This window comes from Pungitius pungitius, chromosome 2, assembly GCF_949316345.1.
Source record: "Pungitius pungitius chromosome 2, fPunPun2.1, whole genome shotgun sequence".
In the NCBI taxonomy this organism is placed as follows: Eukaryota; Metazoa; Chordata; class Actinopteri; order Perciformes; family Gasterosteidae; genus Pungitius; species Pungitius pungitius.
Genome location: NC_084901.1, coordinates 7,172,573 through 7,193,156, shown reverse-complemented (window position 1 = coordinate 7,193,156; position 20,584 = coordinate 7,172,573). Strand labels below are relative to the sequence as shown.

Below are 20,584 nucleotides of genomic sequence, written 5' to 3'. Positions count from 1 at the left end.
CCGAGTCCAATGTCATGGCTGCGTCTCCGGGTGGATTCGAAAGAGTGACATTCTTGGATGGATGGCTTATTTCTCGCACGCGGAACCCCCCCCCCCCCCCCCCAGACCGCCGCGTGTGCAAATAAGCAATCTTGAGGATTTGTAATGGTTTGGCCCAGTACTGCAGGACCTGCTAATGTATTTCATGCTTGTTTGAGATCTTTGCATGCTCCTTACAAAGGTGCATTGTGATAGGTGTTCCTTATTACCCTGCGCTGTATAGAGTCCAAACACTGGGGGACCAGGGGATAGTGGGAAGGAGGGATGACTGGATGGCGCGATGTGTGTTTTTCTTTTTCCCCTCCCTGTCAGTCTCTTCTCACTCTCTCCGTTTCTCCCTCTCCGGTGATCTCTGCATGCCTATTAATGTAGCAGAGGAATGCCTGTGTAAACATTCTTGTTTCTCGGCCCGTTTCGCATAATAGTTGCCTGTATCGCCTTTCTCCTGACCTCACTATCTGAAACCAATTACGGCAGATCCATTTGGGCTGAATCTTATTTTCATAAGGATCCCCGTGTCCCCGTGGTCTTGGTCGCTCTGTGTGTTATTTTCTCTCTTATTTCTTTTCCCTCTTTTCCAACCTCAGTGATGGATATCAACATCAAATATGCCTCTGAGTGCCTTGTTATTTATATAGTGGGGCCTAGCTCTTTTTCTCTTTCTATTCCCCCCCCCTCCCTCTCTCCCTTTCTTTCTCTCTCTCTCTCTCTCTCTCTATCTGTCTGGCTTGCTCTCTCTCTCTCTCATTCTGAGGAATGTGTCACATTGTGCTGTTTATACAATGTGTGCATTAATAGACCAGGGATGTCATTTCTTCTTGCATAGCAACCCAGGTTAAATAGGCGGTGCGCCTGCACTCGTCTGTGTTTTCGTGTCCGCTCCAGCAGCTCTTCAGCAAACTTTTGATGACTTCCCTTGGCATGTTGTGCTTTTTTGTGTGCTTTGAGATGGGCTCCAGCTTGCCATCTCTGTGGAATGGAAAGTGGGTGGCACAAATTGGTGCTTTTTACTCTAATGGCTGAATACTCAGAGCCAGCATAAGTGAGCAGACAGGACTCAATGCTATTATTTTTTTTTTATTTTGTCTCCTTTACCTTCCACACCAACTCAGAAAAACGGCTAACCCTACTTCCACAGAGGAAGTGACAGGTAGCCTCCGGCATGACGAGCCACTCCGGAAAACTTTGGCTGGTGTTGATAAGGCCTGTGTTATGTTTGCAGAGGTGCTCTTTATGCAGACTGAGCAGACTGTTTCTAGTAAACCGCGTGGAGCTGAGCTGAGTTGCTTCACCCCGCGTGAGTCACCTCTCGTACCGCTCTGGATATTGTACGTGCATCTAAAAACATCTCTTTCGTACCTTTGGCGTCTCTTGACTTTGGACGTGACATGTTGAGTCGTTATTGATTCACATGCAGTGTGCAAGTAAACACTTCCTCTTGACAGCCCTTCCAACCACCGCGTGAAGGATTTAATAAACCCTCTAATTGCTTTGATTTACCAATCATGGCAAAATGAATTAGGCCCCAGTGTTTTGATTAGCAAAGCGATTGGCTGCATTCAAAGGAATGAGCTTTGTCTTTTGCCTTCATTGAAAGGAAGCAAAAGTTGAGCCGCTTTTGATTTCCTATCTGTCTGGAAAAAGTCCACACGCAGCGAGGCGCCATGCGGCTGCGTGTGCCTGTCTACTAGAGGTGTTGATGTGTGGGCAGTTTTAATGTGTGCCGCCACAGGCAACCTTACGTGTGTGTGTGTGTGTGTGTGTGTTTTCTGAAGGAAAGCCATGGCTCAGCTTACACGAACACACACGCACACACACACACACACACATATATATATAAACCGTTGGCGACTAGGCTCCACTTACCAAGGAGACAGATCAATGCAGTTAGGACCCACTGCCACTGTAATGTGTTTGTTTACTTTAGTTCAGAAAGCCTGGCTCCTCCTGAGCACCCAGACAGACAGTACCCCCCCCCCCCCACCCCCCACCCCCCTTCTTCTGCACAAAAGCCACCTCGTCAAGCAACCAACACCCCCCCGGTCTTTTCAGAATTGATCAGGAGGTGGCTACGTTCCCCAAGGGGTTAAGACATGGCAACTTTTTCATTTTTTCTCCTCTTTATGTTTTTTTTCCTTTTTTTTTTGACGGCCTCTCCCTTTCTTTCTCCCCCCGTCTTCCCCTCTTGTTTGCTCAGGATCTCAATGTACTAGTTCAAACATTGTTCCCACCAGCTGGCAGAGCTGCGCCATATGCACGCCCTGTCAAGGCAGCTGTTGTCATGGATACTGGCAAGCGCCAGAAAATAAAATGAGCACCCCTGAATTCTGAGGAAGTGGCACTCTCCATCCATATTTTTGTATTATTTCCTGCTTTCTTTGCTTCCCCCCCCACTCGTCCCCTTCTTTTTTCATCAAAAAAAAAGGGAAAACACCTGTGAAGTTGTTGTGTTGTGTGCGTACCACTTGATGCTCGCGGGCCCGTTGAACACAAGGCGCGCGGCGGTGAGCGGCAGCAGCAGCAGCAGCAGCTGTGCACAATGTTCTCTGCTCTCGCAGCCTCTTTCATCCACCTGCTCTTGAAGAATCGGAGTGAAGCCGGTAGCCCAGCTGCCACCGTCTACCTGTGAAGCGGGAGCTCGCTCCTCGCACACGCATTCAGTACACAAAACCAGGCGGGAGGGGGGACGGGGGGGACGGGGGGGGGGATCTTAAATCCCATCGAACCCTGGAGAAATAAACAACGCCACATCCCAGCCTCTCTGATTCATATCGTCTCCGTGTCTGGCAAACGCATCCAACGGGGGTTGATGACAAATCTTACCATTTACAAGTAGGATTCATTTTTCAAATGAGTAAACGTCTGTGAACTAATTCCTTCCGACAGCGAAAAGGTCTCTCTTTCTCTCTGTACCTTTTCGTGTTCCTATCCATCCATCAGCCGTTCCTCGCTGGGGAGCATCCTCAATACGTATCGTGAAACCTGGGCCGCTAGTTAATTCACTCGAAATCTTATGTTGATTTTGTCAACTTTAATTACAGCTCCCAGGGACACTTCACATGGTGCTGCCTCTACTTCAAGTTGATATTATGAATATGCAAATGCGTTGGTAATTTGCCGAGAGAAGTGGGTATTTCAGTTGAGCACACACTAGACAGGTCAATTCTACTGACGCTCCATCCTGTTTTCTCTTTTTTTTTTTTTTTTGTTCGGCCGCCTCTCCCCCTTCCACCCTCTTCTCCAGGGGTGCTCCAGACAAACTGTATTCATCCTCAAACACCGCTCTGTGAATCGTTACTAAAACGTATCTCCAACGCGGCGTTGGAATACCAGCGGATATTTGAAGGGTTTTTCACTCGGAGGTGACGGTTTAGTCTGTGGTAATGTGAACTATGTCTTCTGTCAGCTGCAGGAAATCCAATAGTTTATTTCGCCTTTGCCTCCCTTTTTATTCACACTGTCTTTTGTCTTGTGTTCCTGTCTTCCCAGGCCCTACAAGCAGCGAGGCAATTACTCTTGCAGCAACCAGGCAGTGGCCTGAAATCTCCAAAGAGCCACGACAAGCACCGTCCACTGCAGGTAAAACCGCTCCCGGTCTAATCTCTTTAAGTCCATCCATAATACATGCCCCCCTTTGAAAAAGAAGATTTCCTCTGTTCCACAAGTGTGTTTGATTTGCCGACGCGCTCCTCGGACCCGCCATATGAGCTCCAAACCCGGACAAGCCGGTCCCCGGGACGCATACGAGGGAACGCAACACACACGCTGCGTCTCATAGAGCTTCCGCTACACAAACCATTTGTTAGAAAGACCTGGGCGATAATTAACACAGTGCAGTATTTATCCAAAGGTCGGTAAGATGATAAATGATCGGATCGGTGTAAGTTTCTCCAGCAGACACACGTGATGGTTGAAGGTGGATCATGCTCCTAACGAGTTGGTTGCGCAGACAGCTGATTTGAACCGCCCGTCATTTCCGATCTTTGCAACTAATTTGCCTTATTGATTCATGGAGCTGTCTATTTGTGTTGTCAGTGTTTTTGGAAAAGGTCACACTTGTATACATATGTGCACACACACACACACACACAAAGGACACAAGAACAGCAGCGCTTTGACAGCACGGTCACACATTCATACGCTTTACTCGCATCCTCTTTCTTCCCAGTGTTGAGATTTTCTCACAGTCTTTTCATCCGGCTCGTTTCAAGTCAACAGGACAGTCGGTTGCCTTCCCCCCCCTCAAATTATGTACGGCCTCTTGACATCTGCTCTGTGCTTTTATTATTAGTATTTTTTTGATTTGATTTATTTTTAGCCGTTTCAAATTGAAGTGTGGGAGTTTGTGCCCTCGACTCCGCTAATAAGTACTATCAAGGAGCGATGGTTTGACTCATTAGGGGCTCTGTGCATTTCATTAATGTCAGGGAAATTGGCGTTAACCTCGCCCGTTGATATTTTCACAGAGTCCAACAATGGCGACACCTTCAATTGGAGTCACACCCCTGTGTTCCTAATTACGTACAGGCAAAGAGATAAGGTTGGCAAAGAGTCAGCCATGCTTTTTGCATTTAAATAATTCAACTCAGCCCCACCGAGTGTTAATATTATCACAATTATAGAAGTGTTTTTTTTTTTTTCAAGAAGGCTTTTTATTTATTTGTCTGTTCTAACTCTTTTGCTGGAAAAGAAAAAGAAAGATGAATTAAGCAAAAGCTTCCTGTAGCTTATTGTTGGGGTTCTGTGTGCCACAGCGAATTGATTCAGACAAACGGGAGCCTGATCTACAAATGCCTGCATAGTCGCCAAGTACAATACATACATGGCAGGGGGAACAATATTGGTGGAGTGCAGCGTGGGTGCACGATAACCGTCAGCCACAGGCCCAAGCCCCTGCCTCTAATAACAGCAGCAGGTGGTAAATATTGAATATTTACATTTGCTTACTCCATCCTTGCCTCGCGTTGGCAATAAGAATCAATACGAATCAGAGGGCCCTGCCGATCGGCCCAGTCCTCAGCCCCCAACTAATCCATCTGTTGATCCAGCCTTTATTAACATCCTCACCTCTTTGTTCCAAAAAGTCTCCGCGCGGAGCGTCACAGGAGAGGCACTGCTGACTCACCCAGTGATACAAACTAGCAAATAAGGCTCAGTCTACTCTGGCCCAAGATCATTTTTACAGTGGTAATATGCTGCCGTGCGCCCTTGAATCCACTCATTTCAAATGACATTTTAGCTTTAATACTGCATTGTGCAAATATCAGCGCGAGGCAGAAGAAACTCCGATTTGATTAAAAAGCCTTGTTTTGCTGTTTTTTCTGATTTCCTCCCTCCTGTCACTAACCAGTTGTCGTGATGGAGTTTACACAATAAAGCTGAATTATTCACCTGGATTACGAGGCCACAATGAGTGCTGTAGTGCAATATTTTATTAACGTCCCGGGCTTGATAAGAGTGAATCGCAATCAAGCCACATGTTTTCCACCAGAGGAACCAGGCGGATTGATCCCCTTGTATGATTAGCAAAGTAGAAAGTGGGGAAAGGATTAATATTACCATGACATCCTGCTTATGGCAGAGATACTGATAAATCCCCCGCCAGTATTTTCCCCCTCTTGTTCTCCCATCTTTGGTAGTTAAGAGCGGGAAATGATCCATAGATCATGCCATGTAAATTATTTAGTACACAAGCATCCAAGTGTCTCAGCTTGCAGTTTTAATTACGCGTATTAGCGGCTAAAGGCTCTCGCCTGACTAATTCTATCCGCTCGCTCATCGCCGCTTCTCTGGAGTTGATGATGCGAAGGCAGGCAGCTCTGGCATTCACACGCACACGCGCACACACACACACACACACACGCGTGTGCAAAAAACAGTCCCACAAACACACATACAAACACGCACACAAGCTGCTTCTCCGCATTTGCGTAATGTGACAGGTCTATTATTACACAGTAAGCCCATGGGAGCACTCAATAAACACCTATTTCTCCCTGTAAATCCCCCTGCCTCCGCCATGCTGCTTACACGGCTCTCCCAAGGCACACAACACCCTCTCGTCTCTGCTCCTCTCTGTGGCACTATCCCCCCCCCCCCCCCCCCCTTCTGAAAGGCATTTATACACTGACATTTGGAATACAAATAAAGAAACGCGGACAAGGAGAGGCGGAGAGGATTACAGTGGCCTACGAATCTTGACAGTTGTTTCGCTCGCGCGCAAGCGTACATAATGCGCCCTCGCCGAGCCCGGGCTCAGACCACCAGCACAATGCATCCTCAAGTTTCTGCTTTTGCCAGAAGTGACTTTGTGCCACACTTGTTTGTCCGTGGCTCGGGACTGGACCGGATTTAAAGCGGCTTAACGCCATGTCTGGAAGGAGTTGCTGACGATTAATTAGAAATCTCACAAAAGAAACTGCAACCCGAGCGAAACTCACCCAGCTATCTCGCCGCATCTGCTCCTAACGCGTCACCCCGGAAAGGCGGCCATTGTGAGGCACCCGTCACGTCTGCATGTCAGGGAGAACATGTAACACTGCTAGAATGCCCCCCAGCCCAACACTCCCCGCCCCCCCCCCCCCCTACCACCCTGACAGTGTGAAGGTACCCCGTGACCCCTCCTCCCAGCAGTTAACATCCAATTCAAAACCCGCGACAGCTGCTTGTCCCCTTCCACGCCATCACGCTGTGAATGTCTCTCTATTAGATGTCTCTCTATTAGATTGGTTGGCTCAGCTCATTTTTTCCTGTAATTTCTGCAGCTTCCGGCCCAGCCCAGTGCCCACATTGGCTGTGGGCACTGGGCCATCCGAGGAAGTGTCACACTTTTTAAAAGGTCGGGCCCACGCGTTCTCGCTCGCTGAGCGGATATCACCTCGAGAGCAGAACTCATCTGCTTATTGGCTTTCATCCGGAACACACACGGATGCAGGGGGAAAGGGCTGCGTCGCTAGGCTTCGGTATAGGTTAGCCGACTCCTGCGTGCGTGGATAAAGGATTGTAGTTCACATTTACATTTATGAATATATCTTCCCACTGAATCCCCTCTGGTTGGATCTGAAAAAAGAGAGAAATTATCTCTGCAAAGGTATAAAAAAAAAAAAAAGAGAGAGAGAGGGGGAAAATATTATGTTATTCATGAGGAAAACTTCTGTTGACTCTGAGAGAAAAAAAAAACCGTCAGCACATTTTAAGTCAAACACCCCTGGTTACTGCTTTTGTAACCAAAAAACAAGATTTTTTTTTCTCCCTCCCCAGCTCCCCTTCTTTTTTCTTCCCCTGCATTTACAACACCTACAGGACAAGATTGCTAAATTGCGAGGACAGCGCAGGTTCATCATTGTGATGCAAAATAAGTTGAAATGCAAACCCCAAGGCGAGTTAGCTGAGTTTGGGGGATCAAGAGAAAGTGAGAGGGAGGGGAGGATAAAAAAAAAAAAAAAAGTAGCTCAGACCTTTGATGTAGCAGCAACAAATTTACCTTGTGACAGAAGATACATGGGTGCAATAAACGAGTTATACCAGCCCTTACACATGCAATCAGATGATTCCGGCCAGGGTGTTAATTGGATCCTAACCGGCAGATCTGATACGCCTGGGCCCCGGTGGTGAGGGGGGAAAGCCTTTCCAAGTGATGAACTATAATTCACTGAGCTGCTTGAAGCACTTGTAATTTACTGTGTGTCACTGATGAAGAGGCTGATCCAGTGGAGGCCATATTACCTGCAACATCAGAAGGAAGTGTCCCCCCTCGAACGCCCCCCAGCCCCCCATGCTCTCACTCTCCCTCTCACTCTCTTTCTATTTCAGCCCTCTTCTCTCTCTTTACTTTCTTCTCTAATTCTCTTCCCCATCCTCTATCTGTCGCTCCCAATGCCTCTTGAAATATGTGCACCTGCAGGGAGGAATCAGTCTGGAGTGAATTGTGCCAGTTCAATGATAAAGGTGTAACAATTGCACTGATAATGACACAAACAATGTCCACAAGTAATGTCACACAGCCCCAGTGTCGCACACTACGTTCGAGGGGCTTAATCAATGACTATCTGCATGTAGAGATAAATCAAATTCGAAATTGCGCTAAGCCTGTCCCAATCTCCTCAGGCTTTTTATCAGAGGCTTTTGCATGATGGGTCTTTATGTTATGATAAATTGCACCTCCCATGCACTGCATCCAAACCGCTTCGGAAATTGATTTCGGAAAACATTGCGTAATCTACTTAGCTTCGGTCCTGACAATCTAGAGTATCGATCTCCCTAAGCCGAAGACACGACGTGCGTCTGAGTGCGCCGCTCCGGGGCCATTGTACACAGTAAACACACGAGTACACCGCCTGCGGACCACACGCGCAAACTTCACAGAGAGACACCCACCGGGCGAGCCACCCTCCAACTTTGGTGGTCCTCGAGTGGAGAGTCCCGGCCATCAATAACGGTGTGGCCATATTTGGCGGTAATTGGCTCTTAAATGAGCGTTGTCAGCTGGAAGGCACCTGAGAGGTCAGAAGTCCACAGACTCTGGGGGGGGGGGTCTGAGTTTGGGCCCTGTAGGATGTAATGGGGGCGGGTGGAGGCGGTTTACTCCCTTTTTCTCTCTGGATTTCTGTCTTGCCCTTCCTGTGTGTGAAATGAAGCTAGTGGTTTAATTAGCAGCGACTCTCCCTGCCAAGGATCCACAGTAATTACCGACGAGGACCCTTCCATTTCTCATTGCAGTTATCTTTAGATGTGTGTGTGTAGAGCAGCTCCGTCCTCTGTCCAGCGTTATTCAGAGGCAACCTCTGTCGTCGATAACCCGCCCCGTGTTCGGGCCCCAGCGATGTTTATGGCTGACATCTAATCGCCATTTACCCCCCCCCCCCGCCCCCCCCACCCCTGCTTATTACTGCTAAGTGAATTGTACAGAAGGAAGAAGGAATTCCAACAAAAAAGAGCTATTCTTCTCTTGCTTGACTATAATTGTTTAAGTTTCAACTCCGGAATAGCACTTATCTCCTGCTTTAGGTAATTTGATAAAAAAAAAGTCCTCGCCATAAAGATAAATTACCACACAGTGGCGTGGGCGTAATTGCCGGAAGTGTATTTGTCCATTTCTGCCTCTTACTGTAGATAATAAGAAGCAGAAAGCTGTGTTCGCCGGCCATTGGAGGAGTGGGGTTTGCTATTTAAGGGCAGAATTCCCATTTAGATGAAACATAACGAGAGACTGGAAGTGATACCCGAGCCCTCCGTGGAAGAGGTTGACCTTTTGCGAGGCATGGGACAGGCATGGTTACAGCCCGCGGGGTGTGACATGAGTGGTGTAATGATGGGCTCGTTCTGGTGAGGGCCTCACCGGTGTTTTCACATCAGGAGCCAATTTAAAGGTCTTTTATTTTGCTCTCCAACTTTAAGGGCGAACCACATGGTTTCCAAGTTCTCTTTAAGACGAGGCACATGAACAAATATGGATTGTAGGTGAACACAGTTAAAAGATAAAGTTTCTGAAAACGGAACAAAGCAGGGTTTACATTTAAATGACTTTATTTGGAAATTATTTTTTTGCAACCATCCAATTGTTCTCCATTGGCCAACTCAGCTGCAGCTAATTTCAAACAACTGGATTGATCTCATCAATGTTTTTTGTGTCTTTAGAGTTGAGAATATATCCTTTTGGATTACTGTGCAACGGATGCACAGGCCCAATTGGGTATCATGGTACCTCTTTCAATGAGAGTCTTCTCACGGCGCGCGGATGTTTACGCCACTGCCATCGTCTAGTAAATGCTCATTAATTTTATCCCTCCGTGGCAAAATCATTTCTAGGAGAGGCAATTCAGCCGCCTGTTCCTTTCAATTCACCGCTCACGTCAATCAAGCCCTCGTGCGGTATCCTGCAAAATGGAGGTGTTATATGCCTGCAATTATCATGTCATATACTCGAAAATGTAAATGAGCGTGTGTGTAAAATTAAATTTATGGGTTGTCAGTGAAGAATAAGAACCAGGAGAGCAATTACTTATCTGCTTTCATCTTGGAGCCTCCGATACGTCAAGCAGAAAAGCACGCAGTTAAACGCCGGAATTTGCATTGTGCAGCACTTCACAATGGACGTGGGCCAGTGCCTTTACTCCCCTCTCTTTCTTCCTCCTGCCTCTTCTTCCTATTCCTTCCCCCTCTTTTTGGTTGGAGCACTGGCAAAACACAGATGATTATCCCCCATGTCAGTGAAAACCTAATGAAAGTGTAACTTCCTAATTCCATAGCAAGGTTCTTTCCTGAATCTTTTTCTTTGTCATACTCTTCGAGGGCTGAAATCATACATTATTCATTGTTATTCAGGTATCTGACTAGATGCTTATATTTTGCCACTCTCACAGTGGACAAACAGCGTGAAGTCAAATTTAGATTTAATTCCACTTCCGATATGCGCGTGCATACGTTGGCGTTAAATCCTCCACGTCTAACCCAGCATCCCTTTTGTGTATCAAAACATCTTTGTGCTAGCATCCAATTAATAGTCTTAATGAGTGCATCACTCATGTTGTTTCTCAGCTGCACTCGTCCCATTGTCACGGCATCCAACACAAAACCAGGAGTGACTGCGGGGGTAATTACTTACCCAGCAAATGTACCTTTAAGGGTTAATAACATTGAAGGTGTAAGCACAGCATTTGCATAATTACACACAGACTGTTTCATTTGCAACTTTTTGACGGCTTTTGTTCAGCGCTTTGCTTATTGTGGATGCGTTCTCTTCTGGCACTCGTGCCTGGAGGAGTCCAGAGAAGAAAAGACGTGTACAACAACATCCCCTCCTCCCCCACCACCTCTCCCACCTTCGATGGAGTCCCTTCTCTCTAAGACCCTAATGAACAATGGAGGCAGGATTTGTTTGAATATGAATATGAATGTGCAGCGGGGCCGGCTGGAAGTTGACCTTCAGCTGTGATTTTCAGTTCATCAGGATTAGTCAAGGCGGGCGATCAGGAGCCACTAATGCATAATGACTTCTAAAATGAAAAATGTGTAGTGACCATGCAAATGTCTCGGCTAATCAAAGAGGGGGGAGAACCTGGGCGGGTGGGTGGGGGGGTGTGGAGGAGAGCTAAACAAGGACGTGTCAAGGCCTGACAGAGAGGGAGCGAGAGAGAAGGAGAGAGGGAGGGAGGAGACACATGCATGGAAAGTAATCAAGGCAGCTTGATTAGCTGGCGATGAGGACAGCGATGTATTATTGGCCCCTTGACACACCATATAGGCAAGCTACTGTCATGGCAGCCCCGTGCCAAACAGCGTTACTGCAATTAACCCCAGCAAAGGCGCCACTACATGTTGATATTCAAATTGTGTTATAAAGGTTGTCTTTCAAGAATCATTGTTGACAGGATGTAACGTCCGGCCCTAGAAAATGTTACATTAGTACACTGTTGTGCCAGAAGCTGCTTGAATTACATTGCAACGGTCATATGGAGAAGGAAGAGGTTATTCAAGCCACTTCAATCAGGCCAGTGAAGTGTGCTCATGTATGGGGAATCAAACCGCCACTCCCTTTGGTCAATACCACCGTGAAGTCAACAATATTCAACACAGTGTTTTATATTCCCTACAAAAGCTGTTTATAAGCAGCCACAAGGAGCTGAAACTCCTTAATGTGACGGTTGGCCCACTCTCCCGCGCCACAATGTGCGCACCGTGCACACAATCAAAGCGCGGGGAGAAACGTACCCTTTGCTTATTGATCTGCTGCCTCTAAAGTCTCTTGCGCTGCTTCACAGGATTTGTAACTTTTTGTTTATGTTTTGGTTGGGGTCTTTAACTGAAGTTTGACAGATTTTAATGACTATCTCTCTGAAAGGGAAACGTGTGAAACGTGTCTGAGCAAGACACAATTAACTAAAACATAATTGAATTAAGAAACTACACTCTTTTTTTTAAATATTCCCCTAAAACATAGATGAATGTTATGGGTGAAAACAGGACCCTTCTCAGCATCCACTTCATCAGTGTAGTTTCAATCAACTTTAGCGTTTTGCATCCACGCTGTTTTGCCATAGCGGCACAGATAGGCATGCTAAAGTGGGGGAGTTCAAGGGTTACGCTAATTAAGGTCTATGTCTATTTAAATCCTCTACTTTTCCCACCGGGTTGGAGGCAGAGAAAAATAATACGAGCAACACAAAAGCACAGCACCCATCTGTCCTTCAGCATCTCCTCTATGCTACCAAGCGTCACGGCCATGGGAGGCCCGCTCTCCTCCCTCTCAGTCGCCAATTACTGCACTCCCAGTAGATCCATGCCGGTCGGCCCCGACGCACCTCTGTAGTGCTCTATTTCTCCAACTTCCTCTGTTTTTTTTTTCTGTCGTCTCCTGTTCATCGCGGCTCTTTCGGCTCTAACGTTCCCTCCTTTTGTCGACCTCCTTGTCCAGGTTCCAGTGTCAGTGGCCATGATGAGTCCCCAGGTGATCACGCCGCAACAGATGCAGCAGATCCTCCAGCAGCAGGTGCTCTCCCCCCAGCAGCTCCAGGCTCTGCTCCAACAGCAGCAGGCCGTGATGCTGCAGCAGGTACAGACACTCGCACCCAAATCTGAAATGCACGCCCCGCCTAATCCCACGTTACTTGATTTAGTCCTAAAAAACGTCCACCTGAGTCACTGCGGTGCATCGCGGCCACCGGTCGCTCGGCCCAGCTCACCGCGGCCCCCGTGTCCTTGACACGCTTACCGAGAGGAATCTGGAATTGACGTACTTGCTCACGTCTCCTCTAATTAACTGTCTCTAGCGTGTCGCTGGGAGAGTTCCCTGACAAGCATCCATCAGGGATCGAGAGAGTAGGGCGGAGTTGGGTTGAACACAAGGAGCTGAGTGACATGTGACGGATGATGTAATATTTGGAATCAGCTTGAGAAAGCACACACTCAGTCCGGTGTCAGAGTTGAAATGCATTTGTCATTCATTGATTTGATTAAGGGAGAGAGAATTGTTTAATTAAGAGTGTCAGTCATTCTGATTATTCCTCTTCATTAGGAGCACCCAGACTCCAGGTTGAGTTACACTACTGTGGCGTCTCCCTCCATAGCAACCGAAAGCAAAGAACGTTTTGTATTTTTTGATATGGTCAGCCTTAACACACTCCAAAGGAAGCCAGTGCACTGTGGCAGGCAAATGCCTAGTTTATATGACGAAATGTTGCCCTGTACAGAATGGTGGGAAAGTTAAAAGTCCATATGGAAAGGACTGTGAAAAACAGATGCAAATGCTAATAACATAGAAGATGTTATTTATAATGCAAAATAGTGAAGACTTAACCAACATGTGAAGTGCAGGTTCAGAAGCAAATTTCTACTTAGTTGTCAGTGATCTACTTTGAGGTTGCTCTTTATGTGTATGTAGTAAATTAATTACAATTAATGATACAGAAGTTTTAGCATTTTGAAAAATGAAAAGAAATCAAATAAATCCGAAAGCAAACCTGCTTCTCAGCTTGTGAATACAACAGTAAATGCAATCCGTTTGAGGCAGTTTAGAGATGTGTACTTAGATTTACCCATTATCTTACCCTTAAGTCTTTATCTGTGTGTGTCTATGTGTGTGTGTGTGTGTGTGTGTGTACAGCAACACCTGCAGGAGTTTTACAAGAAACAACAGGAGCAGCTTCATCTGCAGCTCCTCCAGCAGCAGCACCCTGGCAAGCAGGCTAAAGAGGTAGGTGCAGGTTATTGACCAATTACTTTTTGACTCGAACTAAAATTCTTGTTTGTATTCAAATCTGTCAATAAGCTCTCATTTTGTCAGCCAAAAGCGCACTTTTCCTTTTGTCCATTCGCTCTAGATTACGGATTTATTTTTTTTCTTTGAAAGAAATCAACTGATTGATTTGTTATTCTCAAGTAGAAGAATCCCCCTCCCAAAACAAACACGCCACTCACAAACACTTTCAAGCGAGGTTCAGACACCACGCGATTTACGGAAGGGGGACCACAGACAAAGGGTCCTCGCTCTGAGCCCGTTAACGAACTGTTCCCGCAGACGCACAAACACACGTGCTAAATTTACAGCGCAACGACGCGCATAAATCACGTTGACAGGCAGCCAGTCGACAGACTATCGGAGGAGAAGAGACGGGCACGAAGGCGACATTTGCCTGGTCGCGTTTGAGCTCCATGCGGTGCATGAACCCTGAGAGGCGAGGGGGGGGCCAGGGCCGCATCCAAGCAAGAGCGTATGTGCAGAATCGGTTAAATTGATCGGGAAAAAAACTTTCCCCACAACACACACTTGGCCTTTCCCTTTTCTTTCTCGCTCTGCCTCTGCGTGTTGCACCTCTCCGTATCTCCTCATTATGCTGCCCCGACAGGAAGCTGCGTCTGACATCCCGGCGGCTTTGTTTCTGTTTGGATTTGTGAATAGAGTTTTTCAGGGGCCCCCGCCATCAAATATGGAATAGAAATTGCTCCGTTATTTCTCTTGAGGCAGGGCGGGTGGGGGACAAACAGCGTTCCCCTATCACTCCATTATGCAGTCTGCTTTCCAGTGAGCGCATCACAAGTTTTACCCACCCCCCCCAACCCCCAAACGATTTTGAGTGTCCACTCACTGGCGTACAGAAACACAAAAACATGTGTAATGAGGGTAGGAGCCTAAATACTGAACAAACACTCACATGGGTTAAAAGACTGAACATGTTGCATCTTATCTAATAGTGTGCACTTAAAGCCAATTAGTACCTGAGGTTTCGCATCCAAAGCTTTTTGTCTCCCCCGAAAATGCCCTCCCTCTCTGACTTGTTTTGCCACGGTCACTGAGTTTGAGGCTTTTTATTTTTGTTGTTGTTTTTTTTTTTTGCTTTTCACAGGGCTTACGCAATTGTCTGTCTGGCCCAGCGATAAACAACTCTGTGAGGCATCGAGGGAGAGCAGAGCGGGGAGGAATGGAGAGAGGGGGCGGGGGGGGGGGGGGGGGGGGGGGTTGGACAGGCGCCGGGCATGTGTGTGCATATGTGTGTGTTTGCACTTGTGTCCTATGCATTCACACGCATGTGATGCTGTAAATCTCTCATTCCGCCCCGGCTCCCTCTGGCCACATAAGCTGTAACACACCATCAGTGAAGGCGAGACAATTAACTATCCGGGGTGTTGGGAGGGGGTTGGAGCAGGGGGGGGGATTATACCAGAGGCTTAGTATCATACACAATCACAGGCCACATATACTGATGGGCTTGAGAGCTGGTATGTCAGTCTGTTGGGTGTGTGTGTGTGTGTGTGTGTGTGTGTGTGTGTGTGTGTGCGTGTGCTCACAGACATGGGCGCACAAAGACGGGAGAAGGCAACAGCAGTGTGGTGCAGCCCGAAAAATAGGAGGGGAGACTAAGTGAGCAAAGGCTAGAGAAGGAGAGCGGGCAGAAAGGCAGGAGTAGAGGTAGAGCTAAGGTCACGGAGGAGGCGCGAGGGGCGGACTCTCAAACGGCGCTCTGTCTTCCTTCTCCTCTCCCACTCCTCGTTTTGCTAATTTGTCTGTAATTTATTTTCCCCTCCCTCCTCCTCCCTTTGCTCCTCTCTTGCTCCTCTCTCCCTCCTCCTCCTCCTCCTCCTCCTCCTCCTCCTCCCCTCTAACAGCAGCAGCAGCAGCAGCAGCAGCTGGCTGCCCAGCAGCTCGTCTTCCAGCAGCAGCTCCTGCAGATGCAGCAGCTCCAGCAACAGCAGCACCTGCTCAACATGCAGCGGCAGGGCCTGCTCTCGCTGCCCGGGCCCGCCCCGGGCCAAGCCGCCCTGCCCGGACAGACCCTGCCCCAGCAAGGTAGGAGAAAGAGGAGGACCGGAAGGGAGGGGGGCAGTGCGTGGGAGGGGAAGGAGGGGGAAGCAGTGGTACCGTAGGGTGAAGCACGTGCTTCCTGTTTTTGGTTGCTGCTTCTGCCGCCCTCGTCCCCCCCCCTCCTGCTGTCACATGTGCGTCCTACATCTCAAAAGCATGTCTGTCACCTTCCCTCTTCTGCCCTTCCATCATTCCTGTTTTTTGTTTTTCTCATTGGCATTCACCCGAGTCCCCCCCCCCCCACGCGTTATCTCTAAGTATGTCTCTGTGTCGGCTCGCTCCTCATTGGTATGCTCTACTACCTTTCACTTTATCCCAAACTCTCCACGAGATCGTTTGGTTCTGACTTCCATTCTTCCTCCCTCTCTTTCTTCTTGTCTGATTGTATCTTTCTTTGTCTTCCTCCGTTTCTCTCTCAGCTCTGCGCTGCCTATGTTGAGTGTTTGTTCTTTTCCCTTCTATGTTTCTATTCCCCCGCCCCCCTCCTTCCTTTCCTCGGTTGTTGTTGTTGTTGTTGTTTACTGCCTTCACTGAGAGAGGAGAAAGAATAAAAGGACTCAGAGAAAGACAGAGGGGAGAGCAGGCTCCATTTTCCCCCTTCAGAGCCAAGTAAACACCTCTGTTTGTTGTTTAGCGGCAAAATGGCGCTGATAGAAAACAGTAGGCCCCCAGTTGTTGGGAGGGAATCAAAGTGAGTGAATATTGCCTCATTAGTTCCAAAGCTGAAACCAAGCACACAATACTTTATACATCATATTTCCTTGTGGAAAACACACAAATCTTTGAGACTGAGGTGATCAACAGGTTTAAATCAGGACAACGGGTTTTTATTGAGCAGTGCGGTATGATTTTTACTCTCCTCTCTATGCGTCCCTGTCTTGTCTCTTCTTTCCTCCCGCTCTCCATTCTCCAGCTGGCCTGAGCCCTGCGGAGCTTCAACAGTTGTGGAAGGATGTGACCGGAGGCGGGGGCCACACCATGGAGGACAACGGCATCAAACACAGCAACAGCGGCAATGGCGGCAACGGCAGCAACGGCGGCGGCGGAGGTGGCAACGGCGGCGGCGGTTTGGACCTCACCACCAACAACTCCTCCTCAACTACCTCCTCCTCTAATCCCGCCAAAGCGTCGCCGCCCATCTCCCACCACTCCATTGCCAACGGACAGTCCCCAGCCCTCAACCACAGAAGAGAGCGGGAACGGGAGCGGGAGCGGGAAAGGGAGCGAGAGAGGTAAAGTGACTGAAATGCCACCCCCGCCCTTTTTCTTGCAGCACCCAAAAATAAAAAGGCAGAGAAGATGAAAAGTTTGCCGCGGCTTGTTTGCCACCCGTCACAAAAGCTTGTTTTTTAGTTTTCCGCGCCGCCATCCAGAGCACTTGCCTTTGTTTAAAATAGCAGCATAGTTGCAGGAGGGATAACAAGATGTTTTGTTTGTTTGTTCAATAGTTTATTAGCGTCTTGGTAATATTAAGAAGGTAAGAGCCTCGCACTCCCAGGGGACCGCGTGTGCCATTGAACGCACTTAGCTTGCACACAGATATCAAACGCGGGGAGAGGAAGCCATGCAGGCAGACGCACTTACAACACGCCTCTCAGGCAGGCAAGACAAGGTAACCTCCTTGTACATTAAGTATTTAGTGCCTTCTTCCCTTTTTTTTCCCTTTTGAAAATTACCTTCTTTGCTTGCTTGTCATGTAAACAGAATACGTGATGCCTTGAGTGGCGTTTCCGGGATGTTTATCCTTGTGATGGCGTCTTTTATAAATGCACCCGGCATCAAAACACTGACTGTTCACACATCCGCCTATCTGGCCCATGCATTATTCAAAGGCTTTTCTTGGGCGATATTATAATAGGGATTTAGGGTAGCAGCGCGCGTGTGTTCCAGTGTGGATGCTCGGTAGAGACTCACACTGGAGGTGGAAGTGCTGTGTAATTGGTTTAAAGTAGATGCTATCTCTCCAGTACCACTAAAAGGAAGCTTGAAAAAGATACCTTTACTAGGAGGTCAGAAGGAAAGAAAGTGGTAGGGAGGGAATGAGAAGAGAATAAAGAAGACGTTTCATCCCGACTGTGTCCCGAGGGGTGTGTGGCGTCTCATAATGATCGAACAAGGAGTATTGTCAGGAGCACTGCTTACTAACATGCCACGGATCGATGTGGGGGAAGCCCCTCTGTAAAACGTAGTGTGAGCTCTGCCAGTATAACCCACACACACACACACACACACACACACACATATGCTTGGGTCGACCACACGCATGCAAGCGCAGGCATGACCGACGCGCACAAACACGCAGCGCAACACACTCCGGTTCACATTTTCACACAGACAGACCCGCACACACACACACACACACACCAGTGCCTGGGCCTAAAGGTTAAACTGTCATCTTTAATAGGATGTGCTGTCTAGGCAGGGTCGTAACTTATTTGGATGCCATTTGAAAAACGCCAGAGCTTCCCTGCCCCCTCTGTCCTCAAAGAACATAAGTTACACAGAGTATTAATCTCCCGATGAAAATGATATGGCTGTCTGGATTTTTAATGTTTACTTGAAAGCGTCCAGCCCTCCTCCCGATAATGGATTTACAAGATGGGGCCGCGGTGGAGGCAAAGGTTTCTCTTTTTTAATCCGCCCCTGTTGACATATTTGTATGTTGGTCTCCCACTCTGGCCTTCCTTCTTCTGGCTTTGCTTATCGGTTGTTTCAACGCAACTGACCTGTTTGACCCCCCTATCTTGTTGGTTGCGTCACCTGACATGCAAAAACCCTTTAAGCCTTTTGCCGACCCCGCTGTGAACTCGATGCTTCCCCTCCCATTCTTACTTTACTGACCCACCTGTGTCTTTTACTTTTTTTCTCCAGTTCACTACATGAAGAAAGCGGAGGCACCCACCCTCTGTACGGTCACGGTGTGTGCAAGTGGCCCGGCTGTGAGAACATCTGCGAGGACTTCGGACAGTTTTTGAAGTAAGACGTCTTCTCCCTTTGTGGGATTCCATTTTTGTGTCTATCTCTTTTATTGTGGAACACACACACACACAGAAGTTATCCCCCACACCACAGCACCTCCTTTCTGTGGCTAAAGAGGCCGGGAGGGGCTAACAAAGGGAGCATTTTGACCTTCCAGACAGCCGGTTGACAGGGTTGAGCTCTCGCAGTGCAGGATGCTCACCAACTCTGATCCATAACAAATCTCCTTCCTGGTGTGGAAGGGCTTGATAGGTTTGTGAAAAAGCGTCAAAAGCTAATGGCAACTCGCACGGCCGCACACTTACCTCCACAACAAAGGCCCCCATTCACCGTTGTCATGGTGCAGGCGCCAGAGCGAATTAACTCTTCATGCTCCATCAACAATTTAGTTAATTAGCTCATTTGTAATTGGCCGGCTTTGTTGCCAGGATGTTAGTGGGGGGACATCAAAGGAAGAAGGTGTTTGCAGCACTGCCGATTACAGGTTATCACATTGCCACTCACTGAGAGCCTCTCTCCCGCTCTCCCTCTCTCTCCCTCTTTCTCTCTCTCTCTCTCTCTTACACTATCACTCTTTCCCTGGCTCCCTGCTCCCACACAGAGAAAAGAAATAGAAAGCTTTAATTTGAATATTCTAATTAGATTTGTAATTAACTGTGAAATAACGATCTGGCGAGTGTTTTTCACGGGCTGTAAATGTCCATGTGAATTCGCGTAAACTATTGAAATCAGGACATTGTTCGGGCGTATTTTCTGAATTATGCATTTCTCTACAGTAGTGACTGTAATAAGTTGCAGAAAGAGAAAAAGAATGTAGTGATACACTAAACTAGTCCACCCATGGGGGAGCTGCTGCAGGATTTAGGTCACGCTTTAACTAATTCCACAGCAGCTTCTGAGTAAAAACTAAAAGGTGTATCTGTGAAATGATATGACTAATAACTAAACTACTGTTAACAGTATTTGAAAGACACAGCCAGCCACAACATAAAGATGCACTTTAGCAACACATACAGTATACCCAAAGGAACAACAATGGGCAGCAATGGATTTAAATTGACAGAGATGAATATATATATATATATATATATACCAACTATTCTTGAGTCTTTGCTTATTTGCTTTAGAAAATGTGTCACATACCAATGCCCAAAAGTGTTTTCCTCAACAAACAGAACACATCCAGCTGCTAGGATTTTAGAGGCCATGCTTATGAAAAGCCAGTTTCTCCTGTTTACATGACATCGACCAACCTGGACTACAAGCTACAAGAGTTTGCCGCGCAGTTTGTGTGTGTATGTGTGCAGGCAAGCCTGTATCAGATTAGTAGGTTTTCTGTTTTCTGGTCCAATCACCTCAGGACACTTACTTAAAGAAGACATCCGACTATCCCTCTGCACCGTGCGCTCTGTTCACGCGCAAACACAACCTAAGTCTGTGTGCGCTCAGGATACTGCGTCTAGGTAGCTTACCTTGGTTACTTGGGCGAGGGGCATTGATGCACCGCATAAAGCGATTTGCCTGTGAATCCGGTAAGCTGGTAAGCCGGTGCAAAAGGATACGTGGTTGTAAAGACAAACTGAGCGAGTGAGAGACGCAGGCAGAGAGGAAACAGGTCGATTTCAAACTTTAAAGCAGAGAGCACAGGTAGGCAGATGGTTTCGTAAGAACACGCCAGAACATTGGCTGCTACAAAACAGAACAGTGTCTTGGTTCAGCTCCCCCCCCCCCCCCCCCCACACACACACACACACACACACACACACACAC

At 47.6% G+C, this 20,584-nt stretch overlaps 1 protein-coding gene across 5 annotated transcripts in view; it reads left to right on the top strand.

The window, feature by feature from the left end:
- Positions 1–20,584, top strand: part of foxp2 (forkhead box P2) — a 94,091-nt gene that overhangs the window by 53,713 nt on the left and 19,794 nt on the right. For all 5 annotated transcript variants that reach the window (XM_062560294.1, XM_062560293.1, XM_062560292.1 and 2 more), the window contains 6 exons: positions 3,529–3,618; positions 12,452–12,589; positions 13,640–13,729; positions 15,640–15,820; positions 16,749–17,067; positions 18,707–18,811. In XM_062560294.1, the coding sequence (XP_062416278.1) occupies positions 12,470–12,589; positions 13,640–13,729; positions 15,640–15,820; positions 16,749–17,067; positions 18,707–18,811 (815 nt within the window). In that variant the 5' untranslated portion in view covers positions 3,529–3,618; positions 12,452–12,469. The remainder of the gene's footprint in view (positions 1–3,528; positions 3,619–12,451; positions 12,590–13,639; positions 13,730–15,639; positions 15,821–16,748; positions 17,068–18,706; positions 18,812–20,584) is intronic.